General features: G+C 39.4%; 1 protein-coding gene across 1 annotated transcript in view; it reads left to right on the top strand.

Annotated features, from left to right (window-relative positions):
* The window catches only part of NUP205 (nucleoporin 205), an 83,420-nt gene that overhangs the window by 41,757 nt on the left and 15,682 nt on the right, over nucleotides 1-25,981 (top strand). Inside the window, exons 23-34 of the mRNA XM_082693262.1 lie at nucleotides 3,574-3,688; nucleotides 5,780-5,929; nucleotides 6,507-6,578; nucleotides 6,948-7,105; nucleotides 7,827-7,907; nucleotides 9,355-9,546; nucleotides 10,089-10,356; nucleotides 10,447-10,545; nucleotides 18,875-19,023; nucleotides 21,172-21,363; nucleotides 22,252-22,373; nucleotides 24,381-24,519. Of these exons, the coding sequence (XP_082549388.1) occupies nucleotides 3,574-3,688; nucleotides 5,780-5,929; nucleotides 6,507-6,578; nucleotides 6,948-7,105; nucleotides 7,827-7,907; nucleotides 9,355-9,546; nucleotides 10,089-10,356; nucleotides 10,447-10,545; nucleotides 18,875-19,023; nucleotides 21,172-21,363; nucleotides 22,252-22,373; nucleotides 24,381-24,519 (1,737 nt within the window). The remainder of the gene's footprint in view (nucleotides 1-3,573; nucleotides 3,689-5,779; nucleotides 5,930-6,506; nucleotides 6,579-6,947; nucleotides 7,106-7,826; nucleotides 7,908-9,354; nucleotides 9,547-10,088; nucleotides 10,357-10,446; nucleotides 10,546-18,874; nucleotides 19,024-21,171; nucleotides 21,364-22,251; nucleotides 22,374-24,380; nucleotides 24,520-25,981) is intronic.

Genomic DNA, 25,981 nt, shown 5'->3' with positions numbered 1-25,981 from the left:
AAATTGTTTCTTTTTAGTGAAGACAGTAGTGGATTTGGGTCAGAAGACCTCTAATTCTCATCTCTGTCCCTTAACGAGCTACGTCAGCTTGGGCGTGGCGCGGAACTTGTCTGTGTGTGTCTGTGTGTGCGGTGGGCTATTGTGGGACTTAGCTGAGAATGTAGGACTGTGGGTGAAAGCGCTGTTTAAGAACCACGTGACTGGGACGCCTGGGTGGCTCAGTTGGTTAAGCAGCTGCCTTCGGCTCAGGTCATGATCCCAGCGTCCTGGGATCGAGTCCCACATCGGGCTCCTTGCTTGGTGGGGAGCCTGCTTCTCCCTCTGCCTTTGCCTGCCATTCTGTCTGCCTGTGCTCACTCTCTCTCCCCCTCTCTCTCTAATAAATAAATAAAATCTTTAAAAAAAAAAAAAAAAAAAAAAAAAAAAAAAGAACCACGTGACTCCAGCACTGGAGCCAAACGTAAGGTGGTGGAAAGTCACATTAGTGCCAAGTTGAAACTGTCCTGAGAGCTTCTGTTTTGCCTTTGTTCACTTACGATTATTTCTCATCTTACTCATTTTGTGTTTGAAAAACTAGGCTCTTTAAGGTGTGACTCATTTCTTAATTTCAGTAGCACCCTTGATTCACGTTTTCAGAGTAAGAAAGGCATTGTTGGCTTCTAGTGACCTGGAGATTTTTCTTCATTATGCTCCCATTTTTCTTTTTGTAGTTCTTTACAATTTTCTTCTGTCCTCTAGCTATCCAAACAGTCCTTCACTGTGAGTCCTGTGAGGAAGACCTGTAAGCTTGGTCTCCCTCAGAATCAAAATGGGGGAACGAACTTGATGTGCATTTTAGCAGTGCTCTAGAATTCGACATATTTATGTAGAAGTAGTTGATAAGCTCGATCTAAAGGAGTTAGGCTAAAGGCTAAAGGAGGCTAGAGGAGTTAGGCAGGTGAAGTAAGTGAACAGAGCCAGATTTAAGACAGAGGTGGGGAGAGGGCAGTGGGGGAAAGTCTGACCGGAAAGCAGAAGCGCTGCTACTCAGCTCCGCTGATTTTCACCACATCAGAGTGCGGGCCCTGGTTCACCCAGATGCTCTGGTTTGTATCCACCGTCCTGACCAACGAAAACGTGTCTATCCCAGAGGTCTGCCAGCTTCTTACAGCTGCTCTGTGACTTCACTACTCAAACTGGGGTCCAGCCTCATCAGCCGGCCCCGCTCAGGAGCTTGTTAGTGCCGAAGCTCGGGTCCCGCTCCAGACTGCTGAGTCAGAATCTGCACTGAACCAAGGAGCACTGCTCCATTTTTAATGGAAGATGCTTCCTTCCCCCATAGGTTTATACTTTATCCTGCTTCCCTTGTAGCAAAGGGAAGAGTTTGGACCTTCCTGATAACTTCGTCATCTAGCAGTACAAGGCCTTCTGGATGAAGAAGTTGAGACTGAGCCTGTTCCTTTGTGCTCCCTCTGAGGATGGAGATTTTTCCTGCCTTGTCTTGGGAACTGGGGAGGTTATTGGGCACACACTTGTAGAATGGCTTGTAGTGTTTCGGGAACTCACTTGCCATGTCCTTCCTCCGACAGTGTGACCTCTCCCACATCTTTGAGCATCTGTTCTTGTATCTTCTCAGTAGAGAAGATCTTGTATCTTCCCTGCTGAGCAGAGAGCCTGATGCAGGGTCTCAATCCCAGAACCCTGAGATCATCTTCTCAAGTGGCCACATAATATGGATAACTGATTTTGTTTTGTTTGGAGAAGTTCAGTATTAGCTTCTCAAATGCTTATTTGTTTATAGAGTACCAAAAATAACATCACAGCTATCTGGAAGACCAGCGTACATCTGCAACCACACAATTCAAGTTTTACCTTGTGTTATTTTTAGTTTTTTTCCTTGTGTAGACATGGTTTGTGTAGTTCTTTCTGCTGACAGCTTCCTGCACTGCTGCCGTGTAAATTACCTGTAGATTGTTGCCAGGTTCTTTGCTCTAGCCAGCACCTTCAGAACTTTTTGTATTTCTCTCTCTCTCTTTTTTTTAAGATTTTATTTATGTATTTGACAGAGAGAGGGAACACAAGCAGGGGGAGTGGGAGAGGAAGAAGCAGGCTTCCTGCTGACCAGGGAGCCCAGTGTGGGCTCGATTTCAGGACCCTGGGATCAGGACCTGAACCGAAGGTAGATGCTTGACTGAGTCATGCAGGTGTCCCTGTTCTTCTGTATTTTTCTTTTTATTTATTTATTTACTTCTAAAAATTTTTTTTATTTATTTTTTTAAAAGATTTTATTTATTTATTTGACAGACAGAGATCACAAGTAGGCAGAGAGGCAGGCAGAGAGAGAGGAGGAAAGCAGGCTCCCTGCAAGCAGAGAGCCCGATGTGAGGCTCGATCCCAGAACCCTGAGATCATGACCTGAGCCGAAGGCAGAGGCTTAACCCACTGAGCCACCTAGGTGCCCCCTCTTCTGTATTTTTCTTAAGAATATAAGGACAGACATGGATTTATAGTTGATTGTCATTACTGGTTTTATAAATTCACATTGAACACCGAATTGGTGAATATTGAGTCATTGCTCCTAGGGAAAACTTAGTGTTAAGCCTGTAAGCCTTGGATCCCGGCAACCAATAATTCAATAACCTGGTTAGATATGTGTTTCTGTTAAAAGACACTTTACTTAATACATATCATTGATTCGTTAGCATTGAACTCAAGGCAAGTAGCACTACAGCTCATGCCTGAATGAAGCTTACCTAACACCTGTATTTTCTCTGTAAGGCACGTCCTAGCCTTCTTGTACTTAGGAACACTTACTTCAGCCCTATGCTTGGGGGCTATTTTAAATAGCGAAATCACAAAATATGAAAAACAGGCACAAAATAGGAAAAACAGATCACATACAATATATAGAAAGGACAGCTGTTACAACATTAAAGCTGAAATCAGGACAGAGCATTGCCTTCTTCGGCCTCAGCTGAGACTGTACAAGGTGTTATTTAATCTGCATCTTCTTTCTATTTTTTTTTTAAATTGCTTCAATTCTGGTAAATTTTTTATCTTCCTGAGAGTACAGTTTTTAGAAGTTACTTCGAGTATTTTGCTATTAATAATAATTGAAGGGGTGCCTGGGTGGCTCAGTGGTTTAAGCCTCTGCCTTTGGCTCAGGTCGTGGTCTCGGGGTCCTGGGATCGAGCCCCACATCGGGCCCTCTGTTCGGCGAGGAGCCTGCTTCCCCTTCTCTCTCTGCCTGCTGCTCTGCCTACTTGTGATCTCTCTCTCTCTTTCAAATAAAAAATAAAAATCTTTTAAAAATAATAACTAAAATACTAAACTTAACTGTGTGTATTAACAAACATACTTAGGCTGACTCCAAGATTAGCTCTGTAGTGATGTCATCAGCACTCTCAGTTATATTCCAGGACGTTGTCTTGCGTCGGCTTCCCTACAACTGCTTGTACCTGAGCATGTGTTTTATGTGTATTTATCTATTTTGCTTGAGTTACCGATGGGTGTTAGTTTCTGGTTCACCTTTTACCTTAAAATATTGAACACACAGAAAATGACCTGGGGCTTTGCGCATCTCTAACCCTTCAGGTGATCTATCAGTTGTGCGCCTGCTCGGACACTTCCGGTCCCACCATGAGGTACTTGAGAACCAGCCAGGACTTTTTATTTTCTCAGTTGCAACATTTACCTTTCTCTAACAAAGGTAGGACATTATTTTCCCATACCATTAATATCTAATTTGTCAAGCCCGTGTTGCCTGGTTTTGTTTGTACAGTGTTGGTGGTGGGGGGTAGCTGTTACAGTATTTGTGGAATTCTGCTTTCATTTTGTTACTTTGCTTCTTTGTTACTTTGGATTGCTTCTGTAATTGTTCTCAAGAAGCCTCATGTTCTAGCTGCTGGCATAAAATTATTTAAAAATAGCTTGCCAGGGATAGAGTTTATCCTTGTTCTACCAAATAAAAATTTTTTTTGTTGAAGAGATAAGAAAGTACTTATATAAGAAGATTCTGGAAATTCAGATTTTTCTGAGTGAAGGTGTTTAATTACAATCTATTGTTTTACTTTTGTTTCTTGTGTATATATTGAAACCAATCCAGGTCTTGACATGAGAAATGGAAAGCTCAGTACGGTGGAAAACCATAGGGGAGTTTATTGATGGGGCCAACACAATCCCAGGCTACCTGTGTTTTATAGGATTCTACTTTATATAATTTTCTTTTTGATCATTTTGTAACAATTTTCTTAATTCATATTATATCTAGATAGTGTAATCTGTGGAGTTTTTTTTTAAGATTATTTAGCATCATCTTTATGTTTTGGGAAATACAAGCTCACAGATTGCATAATAAATTCTTATTACTAGGAATTATTAGCTACTAATCTACTTTTTAGAGTGATGGTTCGAGAGGCCCTGGGGAATTACCTAATAGCAAAATATTTTTCACTTCATTTTCCTATTAAGCATGTCTTATTTTTAGTCCTAAGATTTTGTTTATATAACAAGCTTTTTAAGAAGCCCTCTTTTCTATCTAATTAGGAAGAAAAGTTCATGTCTTATCTATTACTGTATCTGTCTTTTTAAAAGTGAATCTAGTTTTGCCTGTTGGCAGTAGAGCTGGTGGCAGTAGTAGTATTTGGTGTATTTTAAAGATTTTATTTATTTATTTGAGGGAGAGAGAGAGAGATCACAAGTAGGCAGAGAGGCAGGCAGAGAGAGGGGGAAGCAGGCTCCATGCCGAGCAGAGAGCCCAATGCGAGGCTCGATCCCAGGACCTTAGATCATGACCTGAGCTGAAGGCAGAGGCTTAACCCACTGAGTCACCCAGGTGCCCCTGGTGTATTTTATATTTATACTTTTAGAAATTAAGACTTTAGATCAGGCATATTAAGAATATTGGATTCAAAAGCTTTAAGTGATTCCCAATCCTAATTATATAGTTTCATTTTTGTTCTTGTTTCTGGAAAGGTTTTAGTATGCCCAGAGTAGGGAGGGGCTCAGTCCTTCTTGATAGCAGCTTTCCTCGTGGCTGGCAGGACATTGCGAAATTTGTCTCATCTTCTTGGTGTCAAGAAAAAGGCCCCCCCCCCTTTTCTTGATGAACTTGAGAGCCCCTTGCTCTTGGAGACCTTGAGTGGCTCCACAGCATATCTTGGATAGTGTCTACATGAACTTGGTGTTCTTGATGAGGTGCCTGTCATGGCTGGGCCTCAGCTTTCTCATGTTCTTGGTCACCCTGTGGCCCCTATTGAGGCCCACAGCCATAGGATGGCTCAGGGCCATGGCTGTAGCTCTTGAGTCACTGCTATGGTGTAAAGATGAATGCTAATTCTGTGTTAAATCAGGTGGCCTTGATTATATCAAGAGATATAAAATTATGAGTTATATATTTGTTTTAGAAAATAAAAGTCAAACTGTATGTTAGGGCTTTTTTTTTATAAGTTATATATTTGAGAATTAATTTTTTTCAAGTATGAAGTTCCATATTAATGTCCAAATAGGATGGACTTATAATTCTGTAGATCTCTGTAAAGTTCTGGTAATGGAAGCTTGATTATCTTGTATTCTTCATTTGCTTTGGCTTATCTTTTATAGACATATACTTGTTTATTTTTTCTCTCTTAGCCATCTGTTTTTGCTTTTTTAATTTCCTTAGAGTGATAAATTATTATGATGGCAGGTTTCAGAAGTTACTGACTGTGTTACGTCGAAACATACCTGATGAGTTACAGAATTTAGGTCTGTTACGATCCTGTGTTACTACTCTGAAACCAAATCTCTATGTAACTTGCAGAGTATGAAATGTCTATGCTGAACCAGATGTCATGGCTAATGAAAACTGCCTCCATAGAACTAAGGGTAACTTCTCTGAATCGTCAACGGTCACATACCCAGAGGCTCCTGCACCTCTTACTGGATGACATGCCCGTGAAACCGTACTCAGGTCAGTGTGTATGCGTTGGCATTTGTTTTATTGTGCTGCTGACTGGTCTGTGTGAATGTGAGCACAACAGTCTTGTGCTTAGCATGTAATTGTAGACCAAATAAGTTCTTCTGTCTTTAGAATTTTCTTCCTTAAAACACAGAATTTTTAAGTCATCCCATAATTGTCATTTTATTATTGTTTGAAGCATCCATTTTCTGCTATATGCATATTCACAAATATTCAGTGGAGTGTGTCACACTGAGCCAGCATGACCCATGATATTTTAATGTGTCTTATGCATGCAAATTAAGCATAAGCTTTTCTAATCATCTCCCTGGCATGATTGGGTCCTGCCTCTTTGGGAGTTCTGATTATCCTCTTTACAATTGTGAAGTGGATCTCCTAGGAACGGAAAGAATTAGATGAATGTTGTTGGTAAGTTCTCATCATCTCTGCATTTCAATTATCCTTTTGCAGAGGACTCTTTGACCTAGCAGCAGTGACCTAGAAAAGAAATACTTTGTTTGTTATTTCCAAATAAATGTTACAAGTGTGTTGTTCTTTTCCTAATCTGCTATTATTGATGCTCTAACAGATGGTGAAGGAGGAATAGAAGATGAAAATAGGTCTGTCTCTGGGTTCCTTCACTTTGACACTGCTACAAAAGGTAAAGCCCTTTGAATCTGTAACGACTTTATAGGTATATATTAAATTGCTTAAAAATTTAGAAGGTAATTATTACTCCTGTATCTGCAAATTCTGAACTGGTATAGAAGAGTGGATTATTTGCCACAGAAAAGTGGAAAGGATTATTTGCCATTCAGAAATATTTTTTTTAAAACTAGGATGAATGAATGGAAAAATGTTCTTGTAAATGGGTATATTAGAAATAAAGTCAAATTTAGATTTCAACCCTGTCTTCTGTTGCTGGACTTGCTTGAACATAGCACAGCCTTTGTGCGTGAGCTGAGTACAATGGTTTGTTCTTCTCCTGATGGTCCCAAGTAAAACTGAACTACTTTTATTTTTTTTCTAGTACGTCGAAAAATTTTAAGTATTCTTGACTCGATTGACTTCAGTCAGGAGATCCCTGAACCTTTGCAGTTAGATTTCTTTGATCGGGCCCAGATCGAACAAGTTATTGCTAACTGTGAACACAAGAATTTACGGGGACAGACAGTCTGCAATGTCAAGGTGAGGATTAGTCTGAAGTGTGTGCAGTATCAAGTGCTTCTGACTTTGAGTCATCGGAGAAAAATAGAGCTATACAGTTGTTTTCTGATAAGGATTTTGGTTCATTGGGCTGTGGTTTTCATTTTTCAAATAGCTGAGAAATGAAACTGAATAAGCCACACTAACTTTACCTCTTTTTTTTTTTTTTTAAGATTTTATTTATTTGACAGAGAGAGATCACAAGTAGGCAGAGATGCAGGCAGAGGGAGAGGGAGGGGAGAAGCAGGCTCCCCGCTGAGCAGAGAGTCCAATGCGGGGCTTGATCCCAGGACCCTGAGATCACGATCTGAGCTGAGGGCAGGGGCTTAACCCACTGAGCCACCCAGGCGCCCCCTAACTTGACCTCTTCAAAAGGTTTCCCATCACCTTCCTGAGAGCAGTCACGCTGCCCAGCTGTGGAATGGTTTTAGCTATTTAATTCTCTACCAGGTGAATGGTAATGGCCTCACTAGTAGGAAGAAGATATCCAAGGGCATTTGCATGAACTGATCTGCTACAGAGGCTCTTTGGTAGCACTTAGTAATGTAAGGGATATCTAAAGTTTGTAACTAGAAACTAGACAGTGCCACTTGAAGATGGTATCCAAAACTTTTCCCTCTAGGGCTGTTTATAGTAATTGCTAAAGGTATTGTTCTGTCAGTGTCTGCAGTGGTCTGATTTTTCTCTTTTCTCAATTCTATAGCTTCTCCATAGGGTTCTGGTAGCGGAAGTAAATGCCCTTCAGGGTATGGCAGCCATAGGCCAGCGACCTCTGCTAATGGAGGTAAGCCTTGTTGAGTATTTGTTAGTTTTAACCTTTTTTAATGACTTAATTGCCAGTTTGAAAACAAAACAGTAAATTGACTTGTAGTTGATTAATAAGTAAACTATTTAAAATTAAATATTCATGGAATCTTTCATTTTGATTTTAAAACTTTGATACTCTAAACCGAAGTTAACATCTGGATGCCAGAGGGAATAACATCTTTTTCTGCTATACTAGTTAAGGATTTGCAGCCTGTCCATATTGCGTATTACACTTCCCTTGCTCTCTGTCATTTAGGGAAGAGAAAGTCATTTGTCATCACAGGTGGGGAGGAATGGGTAAGAGGTCAGGTGGGAAGAATCATGTATATGGACACACTGCTGGTTAGGCCAAAGAAAGAGGCAAAGAAATAAAATATGTGTCAGGGAAACATGCCCTTGACCGTGAGTTATAGGCAACTCTGGTGCTCCACAGTAAGTGTAAGTAGATAATACAAAGAGAAGATGGAGTTAAAAAGCTCATTTCTACCCATACTGCCTCAGCTTTTTGACGTGTACGTGGAAGGTTTCCCAAGTATACTGTAAGTGTATTCAGAGGAACAGACAGAGTTAAAAATAGGACTCCACTGAGACTCAGCCAAGCTTAGCTGGAGGAGTGTGCAACTTGGTCTCAGGGTCATGAAGTTTGGGCCCCACGTTGGGTATAGAGATTACTAAAAAAGATAAATGAATTGAGGGTTGCTGGAGGGTAGAGGGGAGGAAGGATGGGGTAAATGCGTGATGGACATTAAGGAGGATATGGGTTGTAATGAGCCCTGGATATCACATAAGGCTGATGAATCACAGACCTGTACCTATGAAACCAGTAATACACTGTATGTGAATTAATTGAATTTAAATTACAAAAATATTTAAAATAAAATAATTTTATTTTATTTATTTATTTATTTATTTTTTTCAAAGATTTTATTTATTTGAGAGAGAGACAGTGAGAGAGAGCATGAGCGAGGAGAAGGTCAGAGGGAGAAGCAGACTCCCCATGGAGCTGGGAGCCCGATGTGGGACTCGATCCCGGGACTCTGGGATCATGACCTGAGCCGAAGGCAGTCCTCCAACCAACTGAGCCACCCAGGCGTCCCAAATAAAATAATTTTAAAAAGATAAATAAATTTTATTTTTTTAAAAGACTTTATTTATTTGAGAAACACCCTCAAGCATGAGTGGGGGGCGAGGCAGAGGGAGAGGAAGAAGGAGAAGCAGACTCCCCTCCGCGTGAGGACTTTGATGTGGGGCCTGATCCCAGGACCCCAAGATCATGACCTGAGCTGAAATTAGACATTTAACCAACTGAGCCACCCAGGTGCCCCAATAAGAAAAAAAAAAAAAGAAAAGAAAAAAGGACTCTGGTTGGTAAAAGTATCATTTGCCCATGCAGTAACCTTGTGATTCAATTTCTGTGGCTTTAGGAAATCAGCACTATACTTCAGTATGTGGTAGGAAGAAACAAATTGCTGCAGTGTCTTCATGCAAAACGGCATGTGTTAGAGTCATGGAGGCAGCTGGTAGAAATTATACTGACAGCTTGTCCCCAGGACCTCATTCAGGCAGAGGATCGACAACTGATTATTCGTGATATTTTACAAGACGTGCATGACAAGGTAACGTATTTCCTAAATTGCTTCCTAAACTTTCTTACTTCATAATTACTTCCTATATTGCTGAACAAATATTTGTACACCATCTAAACACAGTTTGCCACCATCCTTTTCTGCCCCCTTTTCTATTAGGAATAAATAGAGTCGCACACTGCCATTGTTAAGACTTCCCTTGAGAAAGGCTTCTGTACAGTAGTGGCTCTCAGCCCAAGTGTGTATCAGAATTATCTAGGGAGCTTTTTAAAGATACACAGGAATAGATCCCACCCCGGACATTCTGGATGGGTCACTGGTTATGAGGCCATTTACGTGAATGTACATTAAAAAACCTAAGGAATGTTGATAGGAATCCCTTTTGGTTAGGAACACGTGTTTACCAGCTTCGTGTTTCAATTTCTTTCTATATTTTAGTTTTTGTTTTCTTTGAACAGTGCCATTCCATTCTTACATTCTTATGGTAGTTGAAAAGCTAAATGCATGTAAAGCCTGCTAATGACTGTAGCTAAAAGCAGAGTCCTCACTCTGATTTGTCTTTCTGCTTTAAGATACTGGATGACGAAGCAGCCCAGGAGTTAATGCCCGTGGTGGCAGGTGCTGTGTTCACCCTGACTGCTCACCTAAGCCAAGCCGTTCGCACGGAACAGAAACAACCATTAGTCTTGGGATCTGGAGAGACTCATTGTGCTTTTATGCTTGATAGTTCTTTCACCTCCCCTCCTCCAGCAGAGAACCCAGTGGTGGGTTTTGCTTCTATTGGAGATTCTTCGCTTCACATCATATTGAAGAAGCTCTTGGACTTCATTTTGAAGACAGGTTTTTTTCGTCTAACGTTCTTATAAATTATATTTTTATGTTTGTTTTAACTTTAATCTGAAGAAAGGTTTTTACTATATATCTCCTTAGGTGGCGGATTCCAGCGAGTGAGGACACACCTCTATGGCTCTCTGTTGTATTACTTGCAGATCGCCCAAAGACCAGATGAACCAGACACATTAGAAGCAGGTAGAACTGGATAGATTTCTCATCTTTTCTGTTTTAGTGATTGGTTACCTTAAATTAAAAAAAAAAATCCCTTTTCCATCCCTTGGCGAAGCAAATCTTAATAAATGAGTCTTTATGGAATCATTAAAGGTCTGCTCTAAAGTCAAGGAAGAATGTTTAATTTTCTAAAATTAAGAAGATAGTATATGAGTACTATCTTCTCATAATAGCCTGGGTGGCTCAGTGGGTTAAAGCCTCTGCTTTCGGCTCAGGTCGTGATCCCGGGGTCCTGGGATCAAGCCCTGCATCGTGCTCTCTGCTCAGCGGGGAGCCTGCTTCCTCCTCTCTCTCTTTTTCTCTCTCTCTCTCTCTGCCTCCTTGTGATCTCTGTCAAATAAATTAAAAAAGAAATCTTTATAAAAAACAAACAAACAAACTCTCAGATACCACTTTAGCTTATATATATTTTTAACTCCCTCTATTGTCTCTGGTCCCACTGAACAATACGTGATACTTAGTGTATCCATGTCTTTCTTCCTTTTGCAGTACATCACAGTGCACATCTAGTTGAATCTTTTCTTTTTTTTTTTTAAAGATTATTTATTTGACAGAGCGCACAAGTGCACAAGCAGAGGGAGTGGCAGGCAGAGGGAGAAGCAGACTCCCCGCTGAGCAGGGAGCCTGACAGGACCCCGGGATCATGACCTGAGCTGAAGGCAGCTGCTTAACTGACTGAGCTACCCAGGCGCCTGTAGTTGAAGCCTTTTCAAATGACTATGTTGTTCTGTAATATGGAAACATTTATTTCCCTACTTGGATTATGGCACTTCTGTTGTTTCTGATTTTTTACTGTCACAAAAGTGCTACATCAGATATTCTTTTATATGCCTGTGTATTTTTCTCGAAGAATCCTTCATGGTAAAATTTCCATGTGAAAGAGTGTGCACATATTTATTTTAGTAGATTCTACTAAATGGCCTTTTCCTATATGAAGTCTCATCAGTAGTGCACATGTGTCTTTGTATTAATGTGACCATGTGACACATGGAGTGCACATGTGTCTTTGTACTAATGTGACCAAGAAGTAGCATTTCTTGGTCAAATGTAATGCCTGTTTCAAATATTGATAAATTTCACTTTCTAAAATATTAGCGTTTTTAATTAAGAGTAATAACGTGGACTCTTCGATCTCCGAATATGAAAAATGTTTTTAACAATTCAGCAGATGAGTATATAATACTCTATATCAGGGTTATCCTGCTATTTAAGAACTTGCCATAAGCACCTTTTGATAATGGACTCCTGGTACCCTGCTAAGAACGGTTATAAGTATTTGCTATTTTGTACACAGATTTTTAAAAGCCACTTTGTGTGTAAGACCCAGATTATCTCATATTACTCTTTACTGGCTATATATTTTTACATATCTTTCTTAGAAAGATAGATAATAACCAAATGATGTGTTTATGGAAATGCCTTACTCACTTAAAAAATGCACAAAAATATTTTTAAAGTCATTAAATAATAGTTCAGAGAAGTTTTTTAAGCAAATAGGAACTTTTATAAAGAGAGACAGTAATGATGGAGCTTCCACTCCCTACTCCTCTCCCCCAGCACGTCACCCCCATGTTTCTCTTGTCTAAAATTTTTTAATATTCTATTTAGTAGAACTATGGCGAAATCCCCACATAACCACTAGGTGGCACGCCAACTTGCTTTTTTATAAAAGGCATGATTATCAAGATGTTAAAAGTAGTGTGGCCACAAAAGAAAATTCTCCTTTGTTTTTAATTTTCAAATGATCTGTTTTTAATTTCATCCCTTAGTTTTTTTTTTAACCACTTAATTGCTGCTAATTTTGACTTATTTTATTTTTATTTCTTTTTTGATATTTTATTTATTTATTTGTCAGAGAGAGAGAGAGAAAGTGAGAGAGGGAATATAAGCAGAGCGAGTGGGAGAGGAGAAGCAGGCTTGCCGGTGAATAGGGAGTCCAATGTGGGGCTTTATCCTAGGACCCTGGGATCATGACCCTGGGATCATGAGCTGAAGGCAGATGCTTAATGACTGAGCCACTGAGGCAGCCCTATTTTGACTTGTTTTAAATAGCAGAATATTTTATTCCGTAGATACTAGAGTTTTAAAGGTTCAAATTAGGTATATTAAATTCAGGGGTGCCTGATTAGCTCAGTCGGTTGAGCATCCAACTCTTGATTTAGCTGAGGTCTTGATCTCAGGGTCTTCATTTTAAGCCCCACCATTGGGCTCCATCCTGAGCATGGAGCCTACTAAAAAAAGAAAAAGAAGAATTAAATTCAATAAATATTTATTGAGGACATGTGTGTATACGTATATTTTGACACTATCTATTTTCTATTTTGTTTTAAAACAAAAACTGATTTAAAAAAAAAGATTTTATTTATTTGTGAGAGAGAGAGAGAGAGAGAACATAAGCAGGGGGAGCAGCAGAGGGAGAGGGAAAAGCAGGCTCCCTGTTGAGTAGGGGGCCCAATGTGGGGCTCGATCCCAGGATCCTGGGATCACGACCTGAGTCAAAGGCAGATGCTTAACCAACTGAGCCACCCAGGCACCTTCCAGAAACTGATGTTTTAATGTCTGTATACTTATTTTTCCATACCATTTTCACTTTACTTATTTATTGATTGATTGTTTAAAGAGTTTATTTATTTTAGAGAGAGATAGCACACCTGCAAGCGGAAGAAGGGGTGCAGGGAGAGGGAGAGAGAGAATCTCTAGCACACTCTACACTGAGCACCTAGCCCAGCATGGCGATCGTGACCTGAGTTGAAACCGGAGGGTTGGACAGTTAACTGAATGAGCACTCAGGTGCCCTTACTTTATTTTTAACATAGCTATATATACAAGATACTGGGCAGTTATTTTCCCTGTTTTGTGTAAAAGGAATCTTATTTACATAGACTAAATGACTTGCTTGTCTGTAATAGATCTGAGATTAGAATTCGGCTTTCTCAATCTGTAATAGAATGTTCCTTCTCCCGACCAGAGCATCTCACATCTTCATCTTTTTTGTTGTTGTTGTCTTTTTGCAATTTGTAATTTTTTCCTTTTAATTTGATAGATAATATCTGCCAGCAATGTATTTGTAGCTCACTTTTTTTTTTTTTTTTAAAGATTTTATTTATTTGACAGAGATCACAAGTAGGCAGAAAGGCAGGCAGGCAGAGACAGAGGAGGAAGCAGGCTCCCCGCTGAGCAGAGAGCCTGATGTGGGACTCGATTCCAGGACCCTGGGTTCATGACCTGAGCTGAAGGCAGAGGCTTTAACCCACTGAGCCACCCAGGTGCCCCTGTAGCTTATGTTTTAAGTGACTAATTTCTAGTGTGTAAAGAGCACCTATAAATCAATAACCCAGTAGAAAAAATGGACAAGGGATAGGAACATATAGTTTAGGGAAAAGGGAATTCAGATGGCTCTTAAGTGTATAGTTAGCTTTCTGAAAATCCCTATAGGTAGATTTCATCACCTCGAGCTGTCAGTGCAGATCTGGGGAGGAACAAAACCATACGTTCTCTGAGTGAATTCTTACATGTCTTCTTATATGGAAGATTCTTAGATGTTTTTCCAGTTAAGAACATGGTAGTGAAAATATGACATTGCTTTTGCATGTGTAATCCCTAGGGGTTAGTTGATAAGAGTTGACATCGTGACTATCTCTCTTTGTATTCTTTTCACCTTTTATGTTCTTTTTTTACCAGTGACCACTAGGAGAAAATATGGATAATTTGACCAGAGCCTAAATGTTTAATATGAGGCTCCATTGTTATATTCCTAATTTCTTTTTTGGTTTGTTTCCTAAACTCTTGTATTATAAAAACACTTTCCATTTAAATACAGATTGATAATTACAAAGATAACACATTTTTAGCACTTTTTTTTTTATCAGGTTAATGTTTTCAGTAGAAGTTTATTTATAAAATTATGCTAACACTTCAGAGTAGAGAGTGTAGTATATCTGCCTTAGTTTTATCTCCATGAGATTAGCCCTGTTTGAATGTTCTATTGTAATCTCAGTAAAATGGATTATATTGCTTTTAAAACAAGTTAATAACTTTTCATTTTCTAGGAGCTTATCATTCAACTTGATAAGCTGATTGGTACAGCTATATGGAAGATGTTGGTTCAGTTACTTAATTTTGAAAGTGTTTAAATTGTTACAATCTTAAACACTTTATTATAAGCTTTTCTCATGTGTTCTTTATTTTTTAAAGATTTATTTATTTGAGAAAGAGCACGTGCGTGCATGCTATGTGTGTGGGGGGGGGTGGCAGAGAGAGAGAATCTTCAAGCAGACTCCCCACTGAATGCAGAGCCCAACACAAGGCTTGGTCTCATAAGCAATGAAATCATGACCTGAGCCGAAATCAAGAATTGGACACTCAACTGACTGAGCCCCCCAGGCACCCCATGTTCTCATAGTTTTAAATTGGCTTTTCTTTTCTCTTAATTTTGACAAGTTAATGATACTCAGTTTTATACTTTATTTATAAGTAACCATTAGAAATTTTCATAAGAATAAGGAATTTTCTGTTCTCATAATTCTTTGGGGGCTTTTGTAACTTTTGAGCAAGAATATTATTCTTTGTGAAACCATAATATCAATTCATCTTTTGTAAAAAAGGGTTTAGAAAAGACAATCTATTGCCATTATTAAATTTTTTAGACTCCTTTGGTGAGATTCTCAGTTTTTATGATCTAGGCATTAGTGGGATCTGGTATTATAGTATAAATACATATATAATTCATAAAGTAGTGGGACTAAAAGGATTTCATAGAGAGTCGTGCCTGCTATTGACTCTGTTCTTTTGAGTCTGATTCCAATAAGAGACGTAAAAACACTAGCTGTAGCTATATGTGTATGTATTGTAGTTACGTGTAGGCTCTTTGCTTGATGTGAATTTAGATGTCCATTTCTCATTTGTTCTTTTAGAACCTGGGCTGCCTGGGTGGCTCAGTTTGTTAAGTGACTGACTCTTGATTTTGACTCAGGTCATGATCTCAGGGTTGTGAGATGGAGCCCTGTTTTGTGCTCTAAGCTGGGCATGGAGCCTTCTTAAGATTCTCTCCCTTTTCTTCTGCCCCCATAATTCACACACATGGGCATGCATTCTCTCTCTGTCTCTCAAAAATAAACCAAAAAAATCAAACCTGAGAACCTGACTAAAAGTTAATAATCAGGCATTTAGAAACCATTTTTAGCTTTTAGTTTTTATTTCAAAATACATACTGAATGTAGGAAGTTTAGAACATACTAATAAATAAGAGGAAGAAGAGGTCACACATTTTACCCTGCTAAGAACTACCACAAGATTTTGGTTAGAGTCAGCCATCATTTTGTACTTATTTATAATTTCCCTTTTCTCTCCACTCAATATTTTATGAACTTTTTTCTTAAGTAATGTTTTTAATAGCTCTGTACATTTTATCACTTAGAAAATACTGTAATTTATTTAGCTTACCCATTTTTGGACATTAGGATCATTTCCAGTTTTTCGTAATACAAATAAAAATCAGAAATCGTTTGGTGGGGTTGGTTATTTTTAATCTAAGAAGCAGAAAATACTAATTGGGTTCTTGTTTTCATAAGGATTATATTCTAGTAGAAATGACAATATATGTACTTATAAAAGAGGAAGTGTTAAATTGGATGATATGGTCCAGATGCCAGCAAACTTTTTCTGTAAAGGGCCATATAGTAAGTGTTTTAGGCTTGCAAGCCATATGCTGTGTGTTGCAGCTACTCAACCCTGCCATTATAATGTGATAGCAGCCAGAAACTGCAAATGAAGGACCGTGAGTTTGTTGCATTTTCATTAAGCTTTTTAAAAACAGGTCAGATTTTGCCCGCAGCCCTTAGTTTTCAAACCCCAAGTATGAATTTATAAGAGGTAAGAGATAAAAAAAAAAAAGATCAAGACTTTCACTGTTCTTTTCAGGTAAAGATGTATTTACACAGGAATAATTGGTGGAGGGCTTTTCAGGCAAGGCCCAGACTAGGAGGGAGTAAAGACTAAGGAGAGTGGCCTATAAGTAGGGGAGAAGGTTGATGGCAAATAAAGTCAAGTAGAGAGGGTAGGACCATATTATTAATGACCTTGAAAATGAAATTGCAGTGTTAGAGGTGGTTGGATTAAGCATTGATAGCTATTTCATTATTTATTTATTTATTTATAAGATTTTATTTATTTATTTGACAGAGAGAGAGATGGCCAGAGAGGGAACACAAGCAGGGGGAGTGAGTGAGGGAGAAGCAGACTCCCTGCTGAGCAGGGAGTTCCATGTGGGGCTTGATCCCTGGGATCATGACTGAGCTGAAGGTAGACACTTAGCAGCTGAGCCACCCAGGTGCCCCAAAACTATACAGTGGTTTTTTGTTTTTTTTTTTAAATATTTTATTTATTTATTTGAGAGAGAGACAATGAACAGCGGCAGAGGCAGAGGGAGAAGCAGACTTCCCACTGAGCAGGGAGCCTGATGGGGACTCAGTCCTGGGACCCTGAGATCATGACCTGAGCCAAAGGCTCCTGCTTAACTGACTGAGCCACCCAGGTGCCCCAGGCATTTTAAATTATTTAGAAAAGTTATACGAAGTTGGTATTTAGGAAAGTTTGTATGGCAGTAATTTATAAGGTATGTTGGAAGAAGGGACAGTTTGGTGTATAAGAAACTAACTTGATAGTTTCTAATGAACGAATTTCTCAAAAAATGAAGATTTGAAAGAAAGTTTTAATCTTATTTCTAGGTGGTGGTGTTAATAGTATGTAGAACTTGGAGACCTTATTCAAGTTTGAAAACGAAAATCAAGTTATTTCTTTGATACCTAGTCGGCTGTAAAGCACTGCTTTCAGTTTTCACCGTGAGGCCCTCGGGGTTCTTACAGGGGTCTCAGGTTATGTGGAAGGAAGAGTCTCCAGAGTCATGTTTCAGCAAGCCCTCTACCCTCATTTCAGCCATGTTTGAAATATGCAGTTTGTAGCTAAAACAAACTTGAAAGTGGTGGCTTTCAGACTTTTACTCAAAACCTCTATTCAAACAGAAGTTTGTGGGAAATAGAAAAGGTACCATAGCTCCTCAGACTGGGTTTTTTCCGCACCCGTCCTTAGGGCAGCTGGTGGCATCCCTGGGGCAAGGTTCTGAACTTTCTTTACGCTGTTAGTCCATCAGAAATATTGGTGCTACCGTGCTAGCCACTGGGCTAAATACTGGGAGACTAGTGGTAGACAACACAGAATCCCACTGGAATATCACCCGAGGTCCTGGTAAGTGAGTACTAGACAGAAAACACAATAGAACTGTGATGTGTCTGTGTGTAGTAGTGGAGGGAGATCCTGAGATCTGCACGAGATCCTGAGGCCAAAGTGGTAAATTTCGAAAACATAAAGGCTCGTGTGGTGGCAGCTAGTGGGAGAGGCAAAGAGTGGAAAGTGAGGCTGAGAGGTAGGTGGGACCATATGACTGAAGGGAGTGACATTGAGAAACGTCAAAACATACCCTCCTTTGACACTATTTGAAATTAAAAATAACTATAACAAATAAAATTCATAGTAGTGCTAAAAATATTTTAGGGAAAAAATATTAAAACTGAAAGTTTGCCTGCTGCAAACTTTATAATGGAATATAGGCCCAATGTGGGTTAACTTTTTTATTTTTCATGATTAATCCTGCTTCATTTTTACTCTCCATTCTGATCAGTTAATCTCGAGAACTTTTCTTTAATTTTAAAACAGCTGCTGTGTAGTAGGTGGAAAAAAATCACAAGATTGGTTTCAAATACAGGTCATGGCTTTATGTAATATACTTTTGAAACTTTTCTGGAAGGTTACGTGAATCTCATGTTTAAGATATGTGATGTATGATCATATCTTTAAGATACAGGGTATACTCTTTCTTTTAATAAGTACTTCAATTACACAATATAAAAGAATAAAATTATCTTAATTTTTTGGGAAGCAGATACTGGTCTACGTTGTACCTGATTTTTTTAGCCACATTTCTCATAGATCTCAATAAAGGATGAAAATAGGTTGGTTAGCAGAATAAACACAGGGTATTGGTTCTCTTGTACTCTTATAATTCATCTTGATTTCTTTAAGAATAACTAGTCTATCCTTCTCCTAATACCATTGTTATCTTAGTGTACATACATGGAATGTGTGCGTTGGGTCCTTGACATTCGCCTGCGTGGACCCTTTGGTTGGTGGGCCTGTGGGTACATGCGATAATGAAGGGGTTTTTTTCTCGTCTGTATGAGGTGTACTCAGTTACCAAACTGTTTTTTATTGGAGTATTTTCAATGTTTTCTTTTATTAGCCAAGAAAACCATGTGGGAAAGGCTGACAGCCCCTGAAGATGTATTTAGTAAATTACAGCGAGAAAACATAGCCATCATTGAGAGCTACGGTGCTGCGCTCATGGAAGTGGTCTGTCGAGATGCCTGTGATGGTCATGAGATTGGAAGGGTATAGTAACTCTCTATTTAGCAGAATGATTGAATAAGTGTTTTGACTTACTAAGGTATAAACTGAATCAACTTTTCAAATGCGTGTTGCATATTGAGAATTGTTTTCTATAATATATTTTAGTGAATTTTCTTACTTGCTATGATTTGGAATTTCTGTTGTTTATTCGTATGTTTTAATTCTGTTCAGAATCTCAGTTTTTTTTAGAATTTTCCCTCAGAATAATCTTTTTGCTGATTGTGAGATTGGCCCTACACTGTTAGAAATGCTGCTTAAGGAAGATTTTGGTTAAGAGAATGCTGGAGGCACAGCTTTTGTACTGAATATGTCTTTCTTACATTTATATTTCTTTCTTTTTTTTTTTTTTTAAAGATTTTATTTATTTATCAGAGAGAGAGAAGGGGAGAGAGCGAGCACAGGCAGACAGAATGGCAGGCAGAGGCAGAGGGAGAAGCAGGCTCCCCGCTGAGCAAGGAGCCCGATGTGGGACTCGATCCCAGGACGCTGGGATCATGACCTGAGCCGAAGGCAGCCGCTTAACCAACTGAGCCACCCAGGCGTCCCACATTTATATTTCTTTTAAAATATTGTGTCATACTAGTGATAATGCAGTGAGAAAATGACTTCCTGCTAGTGGAGAATTTCATAGCCTCTGAATCATATACAAGTGATCCTTGAACAACAATGGATTTGAACTGCATGGGTCCACTTATATACAGATTTGTTTGTTTGTTTTAAAGATTTCATTTATTTGAGAGAGACAGAGAGCATGAGAGAGGGGAGGGAGGTCAGAGGGCGAAGCAGACTCTCCACTGAGCAGGGAGCCCGATAGGGGACTCAATCCTGGACTCCAGGATCATGACCTGAGCTGAAGGCAGTCGCTTAACCACCTGAGCCACCTGGTAATCCTTACACACAGATTTGTTTTGACAAATAGAGTACAGCACTGTAAATGTATTTTCTCTTCTTAAGATTTAAAAAAAAAAGATTTTATTTATTTATCTTAACAGAGAGAGTGAGAGACAGAGAGAGCACATGAGCAGGAACAAGGAGGCAGAGGGAGGGAGAGGCAGAGAGAGAGGGAGACGCAGACTCCCTGCTGAGCAGGGATCCTAATGCTGGGCTTGATCCCAGGACCCTGGGGTCATGACCTGAGCTGAAGGCAGATGCTTAACTGACTGAGCCACCCAGGCTCCCCCTTCATATGATTTCCTTAATAACATTTTCTCTTGTCTAGCTTTACTTTATTGGAATAATACAGTATATGGTACATAGAACATAGAAAACATATGTTAATCTACTCTTTTTTGTTTTTTGTTTTAATCTACTGTTTATATTACCAGCAAGGCTTCTGGTCAACAGTAGGCTGTTAGTAAGTAAGGCAGTGGGGATTCTTAAGTTATACGTGGATTTTCCACTGTGCTCCTAACCCCTGTGTTGTTCAAGGGTCAACTGTGTTTGAAGACTGTGGGAAATGAGATTTTAAGAAATAGGATAAGATATAAACTATATAGTAAGTTCTCAATTATGTTGAAAAAGTTTAAGTGTTCTTATGCATTGAAAAAAGACTGGGGTGCCTGGGTGACTCAGTTGGGTGGGTGTCTGCCTTCCACTTGCGTCATGATGCCAGGGTCCTGGGATCGAGCCCTGCATTGGGACACTTGCTCAGCGGGGAGCCTGCTTCTCTCTCTCCCCGTCCCTACTCGTGTTCTCTTTCTCGCTCGCTCTCTATCTCAAATAAATAAAATCTTTGAAAAAAAAACACACACAAAAAACAAGGAAAAGAAAAGAAAAAAGACTGGGAGGAGAGAGAGACCAAAAATGGATTAACAGACCATGTATTTCTATATTCTTTTCTATATTTTCTAGGTTTCCTGTAATGAGCAATTAAAACTTCACAGTTAGGAAAAAAAAAAGCTATTTTAGAAAGTCCCTTTCCTCCTTTTATTAATAAACTGAGATTCTGTATGCATAGCTTTCAGTTTCTCAAAAAAAAAAAACAAACAAACCACAAAATAAGAAAATATTATTGTTAGCTACCATTCCCCTTGTAAGAAAAGTGCTAAGTATTTTCACATGAAGGCAGTTTCTGTTGTTGATTCTGGTGGCCATCTCCGTGTTCCAGACTGTGATTTGTTCTTCCCTCAGATGCTGGCGCTGGCTCTTCTTGATCGGATTGTCTCCGTAGACAAGCAGCAGCAGTGGCTTTTGTATCTTTCTAACAGTGGCTATTTGAAGGTGCTTGTGGACAGCTTGGTAGAAGATGACCATACTTTGCAGAGCTTACTAACTCCACAACCTCCCCTTTTAAAAGCGCTTTATACTTACGAATCCAAAATGGTAAGGCTTTATGTTCATTTGAAGTTAGATCAACAGCTCACTGCCTCTTAGAGCTGTAAATAGATTAAAGAACATTAATGTGACCACCATTTTGAATATTTCTATCATGTAAGCTGTAATCATTTTAAGGAGTTTGAAATTTGGAACCGTGTTAGAAATGCGTCTTCTAGGCTGCTGAAGTTGAGTTGAAGTGATCCTGAGGGGGTTGGTTGGGTCATGGAACCGCTACTCAGTCAGGTTGCTGATGATGGCAAATGATTGGACACTCAGTCCTCTGAGGAGAGCCATGAGCAAAATTTTCTCTTCACAATAAAATTCAGACCATTAGCTGCCTGGTGAACATTCTAGTATCGATGTGCTAGTTCTAGTTTAACACAGGATTTTCAGGACAGCATATAATCCATCATTTCCTTTCCTCCAAATTTTTTTTCTCTGTTCCCTCCTGGTTGAAAACACTACCGTGTCATAATAATAGGAGCACTGAAGTTTAGATTCCTTATGAAGTTCTTTCCCTTCCTTTGGTTATTCAGTAAGTATTTATTAAATACCCATTACATGTCAGGTGTGGCACTAGGTACTAGAGATAGAGCTGTGGGCAAAACAGTCTTCCCTGCCCTCCCTCTGCCCACATGATGGTAAGAGAAACTCCTGTGGAGTTGAGGACTTATTTTCATGCAAGGCACTGGAGGCAGCACTTGAGATGTGTGGTGCCATTCAGTCCTCACAGAATCCTGAGAAATGTAGTCTAATGTGCCCCTGCATAGCTAGCTCAGAGTTTCTCTTCAGTGTGATCGAAGATCATAAATGTGCTGGGAGAGAGTCTTATTTTTATCTGAGGCCCTTGGAAATGATTTCTGTACTGATGTTTTTCCCTTTGTAACTTCTTAGGCATTTCTTACAAGAGTGGCTAAGATACAGCAGGGTGCTTTAGAGCTGCTGAGGTCTGGGGTGATAGTGAGACTGGCACAGTGCCAGGTCTATGACATGCGCCCAGAGATGGACCCACAGAGGTAAGTGTCCCTACACGTTGGTGCTGTTTCCTTACTAATTCTTCACTGTAAAGGATCAGTGAGGAAAAAAAATATTCCAAACATTATTTTGCCATTGGTTTATCATTCTGTTTGAGCAGTATTCTTTCATCTTGATGACGCTTTTTGGGTCCTCTGTCCTGCCATTTACTAATAAATGGAAGTTGCTAGTGAGGATAAAAGTAGGAGGGACCTAATCCTTTCCATTTTAGAGCAGTAATGTTAAGAGGAAAATAGAGGATTTTATTAGTAAATGTTTTTCTTCCCAACTTTAGTGTTCTGTTCAATAGAACATATATTTTTAGGGGTGCCTGGGTAGCCCAGTGACTGAGTATCTGACTCTTGATTTTGGCTTGGGTCATGATCTCAGGGTCCTGAGATCAAGCCCTGCATTGGCCCCAGAGGTCAGTTCGATATCTCCTTGAGATTTTCTCTCTCTGTCTACCCCTCCCACTTGTGCTTGCTCTCTTTCTCTAAATAAAGTCTTCAAAAAAACACATTTAGTTTTAGTTGTAGTGTGATTCTTTAAAGTATTATAGTGAAATTATAATTTGTTGTAGATTTCCTATTCCTGATGATTTGAATAGTATTTTATTTTATTTTTATTTTTTTTTTTTAAAGATTTTATTTATTTATTTGAGAGAGAGACAGTGAGAGAGAGAGCATGAGTGAGGAGAAGGTCAGAGGGAGAAGCAGACTCCCCATGGAGCTGGGAGCCCCATGCGGGACTCGATCCCGGGACTCCGGGATCATGACCTGAGCCAAAGGCAGTCGTCCAACCAACTGAGCCACCCAGGCGTCCCTGAATAGTATTTTATATTTTTCTTGTATCATTTTACCAACTCTTTGCACATTTGAAATCTTTTAGTCAAACTATTTTTAAGTTTCAAGCTTTTTAACAGATATCTCAGTTCAGTTTGAATATGGGTTTTTTTTTTTTCCTCATTTTTGTCTACCTGGCTACAATATTGTTAGCATACCCTCTTAGCAGTAAATAACACTTAGGTCAGTTTTACTAATTTTTGTCAAAAGATCAATTGCCAAATTGAATATTTGAGTATTTCAGGATTAACTGTAGAACTATTTTACCTCCAGCAAAGAAATGTTTTTTTTCTTTTTATATTGCTTTCTGAAATCTTAAACATGAGAATTATTATTTTTCCCTTTATGTAAAGAGGATTGAGTTAATTACATTCTTTAGCTATTGGCATCTAATCACTTGTCTGTGCAAAGCCTTTTTCTTATTTCTGTATTTTGCTTCCATTCCCTTCTCTTCAACAGGCAACCATTTTCTTTTGTTTAAAAATTTAAATGTAAACATTTATAATAAATGATAGCTTATTAATACTTTATTTTAAAAGTGAAATTTTACAGCCTCATTTTAACTTTTTTAAGTTTTTTTTTTTAAAGATTTCATTTATTTATTTGAGCGAGAGAGAGAGTGAGACAGAGAGCATGAGAGGGGAGGAGGTCAGAGGGAGAAGTGGACTCCCCGTGGTGCTGGGAACCCGATGTGGGACTCGATCCCGGGACTCCAGGATCATGACCTGAGCCGAAGGCAGTTGCTTAACCAACTAAGCCACCAAGGTGCCCCTCATTTTAACTTTTTCAAATCTTGATTTATTAGTGTAATGGACAATGTGGACTCATTTCTGGCTCTGCGTACAGGAGAAGGAAATGTGGAGAAAATAAAGTTTTTTATCTGTTTCTTGTTTGTAGTTTTTGTGGCCCACAGAAGCATTTAGAGTAGAATAAATATATTGAAGTTCTAAGTATTGTCTTCAAATTATACAGATTTTCTTTACCACGATTTTTCAGAATTGAAATAACTCCGTTTTTACTGTTGGTACGGGATGCCGAGTTCTCCTTAGTAGCCTCACACCTTAATCAGGCACCTGTGATTGCTTGCCATGGAGATGGGCAGGAACTGTTAGCATCCCTTAACTCTTGGACTGTCGCTCTCTCCTTGTTGGGTGGAAATGAATGAAGCATGTTCGGCATGAGAGACCCGCCAGTGTTCATCCCCGCCCCGGTGGACCGCTACCGGCAGATTCTGCTCCCGGCGCTCCGCTTGTGCCAGGTCATCCTCACGTCCAGCACGGCCCAGCACTTGCAGGCAGCGGGGCAGGTGAGAAGAGCCCTTGGTATAGACGGTGTCGGTCCTCATTTTACCACTGCACAAACCCGAGGCATAGACCACATCCGTGATTTGACCATACTATCTGTGACAGCCCTAGGCGTCGAAAGCCAGCCCCTAGTACTTTGCTGTGAACTTCATTGACCCGCTCTTATTTGAATGAAACCCCACAGTGAAGAATAGAATAGTGAGATGGAAAGCAAGATCTCTAAATTTGTTCTTCTGTAAGAGAAAGTGGTTATTGTAATAGGAATAAACTGGCTTCTAAAATGTAATTTAACCAGAGATTTATTGAGAGGCTGTACACCATTTTAGGCCTTGCAGAAAATATGGAAGAGAGATGATTATGGCCCATTGGGTTGTGATATTTAGAGAACGAATTGAGATAAGTGAATTTTCTAACTAATAAAAATCTTTTTCATTGAGCACCAGAAATCAGTTTTATTTTCATCCCTTTTCAATGAAACCTTCAAAAAAAAAAAAACACTTTGTTTCTTTAAACTAATAATCTGTGTATATTTTAGCCATTCACTGATGAGACATACCATTATGACTAGCAGATTTTGATTATACTGCTCTATTATTGTGATACCCCCAGGAACTGTGTCATACTTTACGGTAATTTTAGGTGTTCTCCCTGCCATCAGTCTTTTTTTTTTTTTTTTTTTTTTTAAAGATTTTATTTATTTATTTGATAGGCAGAGATCTCAAGTAGACAGAGAGAAAGAGGAGGAAGCAGGCTCCCTGCTGAGCAGAGAGCCCGATGCAGGGCTCGATCCCAGGACCCTGAGATCATGACCTGAGTCGAAGGCAGAGGCTTTGACCCACTGAGCCACCCAGGTGCCCCTCCCTGCCATCAGTCTTTAGGCTTATGTCACTGAGGTAGAATGCTGCTCTTTCCAGCATGGCCCCTTGTTTTATGCTGCTTTAGTATGTCCTGCCACTTCCGTATGTGGCCTTGGAGTCAGTTCTTTAAAACTCAAAAGACTTTCCTTGTCTTCTCCTTTATTGAGATTAAGATTTTTTTTTTTAATTAGAAGTGGGACATTCTGATGATACAAGATTCTCTAATAGCACTCTTGTACTGGCTGTGGCAGAATCCCCTGAGGAGCTTGTTTTAAAAATAGAAATTACTGAGGAGTGTCTGGGTGGCCCAGTCAGTTAAGTGTCCAACTTTTTTTTTTTTTTAATTAACATATAATGTATTATTTGCTTCAGGGGTACAGGTCTGTGAATCATCAGGCTTACACACTTCACAGCACTTAAACTGTAGCATATATCCTCCCCAGTGTCCATAACCCAGCCACCCTATCCCTATCCCACCACCCCCTAGCAACCTTCAGTTGGTTTCATGAGATTAACAGTCTCTTAATGGTTTGTCTTTCTCCCGATCTCATTTGGTTTTATTTTTTTCCCTCCCTTCCCCACATGACCCCCTGCCCTGCCTCTCAAA

Source organism: Mustela nivalis, assembly GCF_964662115.1.
Source record: "Mustela nivalis genome assembly, chromosome: 12".
In the NCBI taxonomy this organism is placed as follows: Eukaryota; Metazoa; Chordata; class Mammalia; order Carnivora; family Mustelidae; genus Mustela; species Mustela nivalis.
This window is presented reverse-complemented; position numbering and strand designations above follow the sequence as displayed.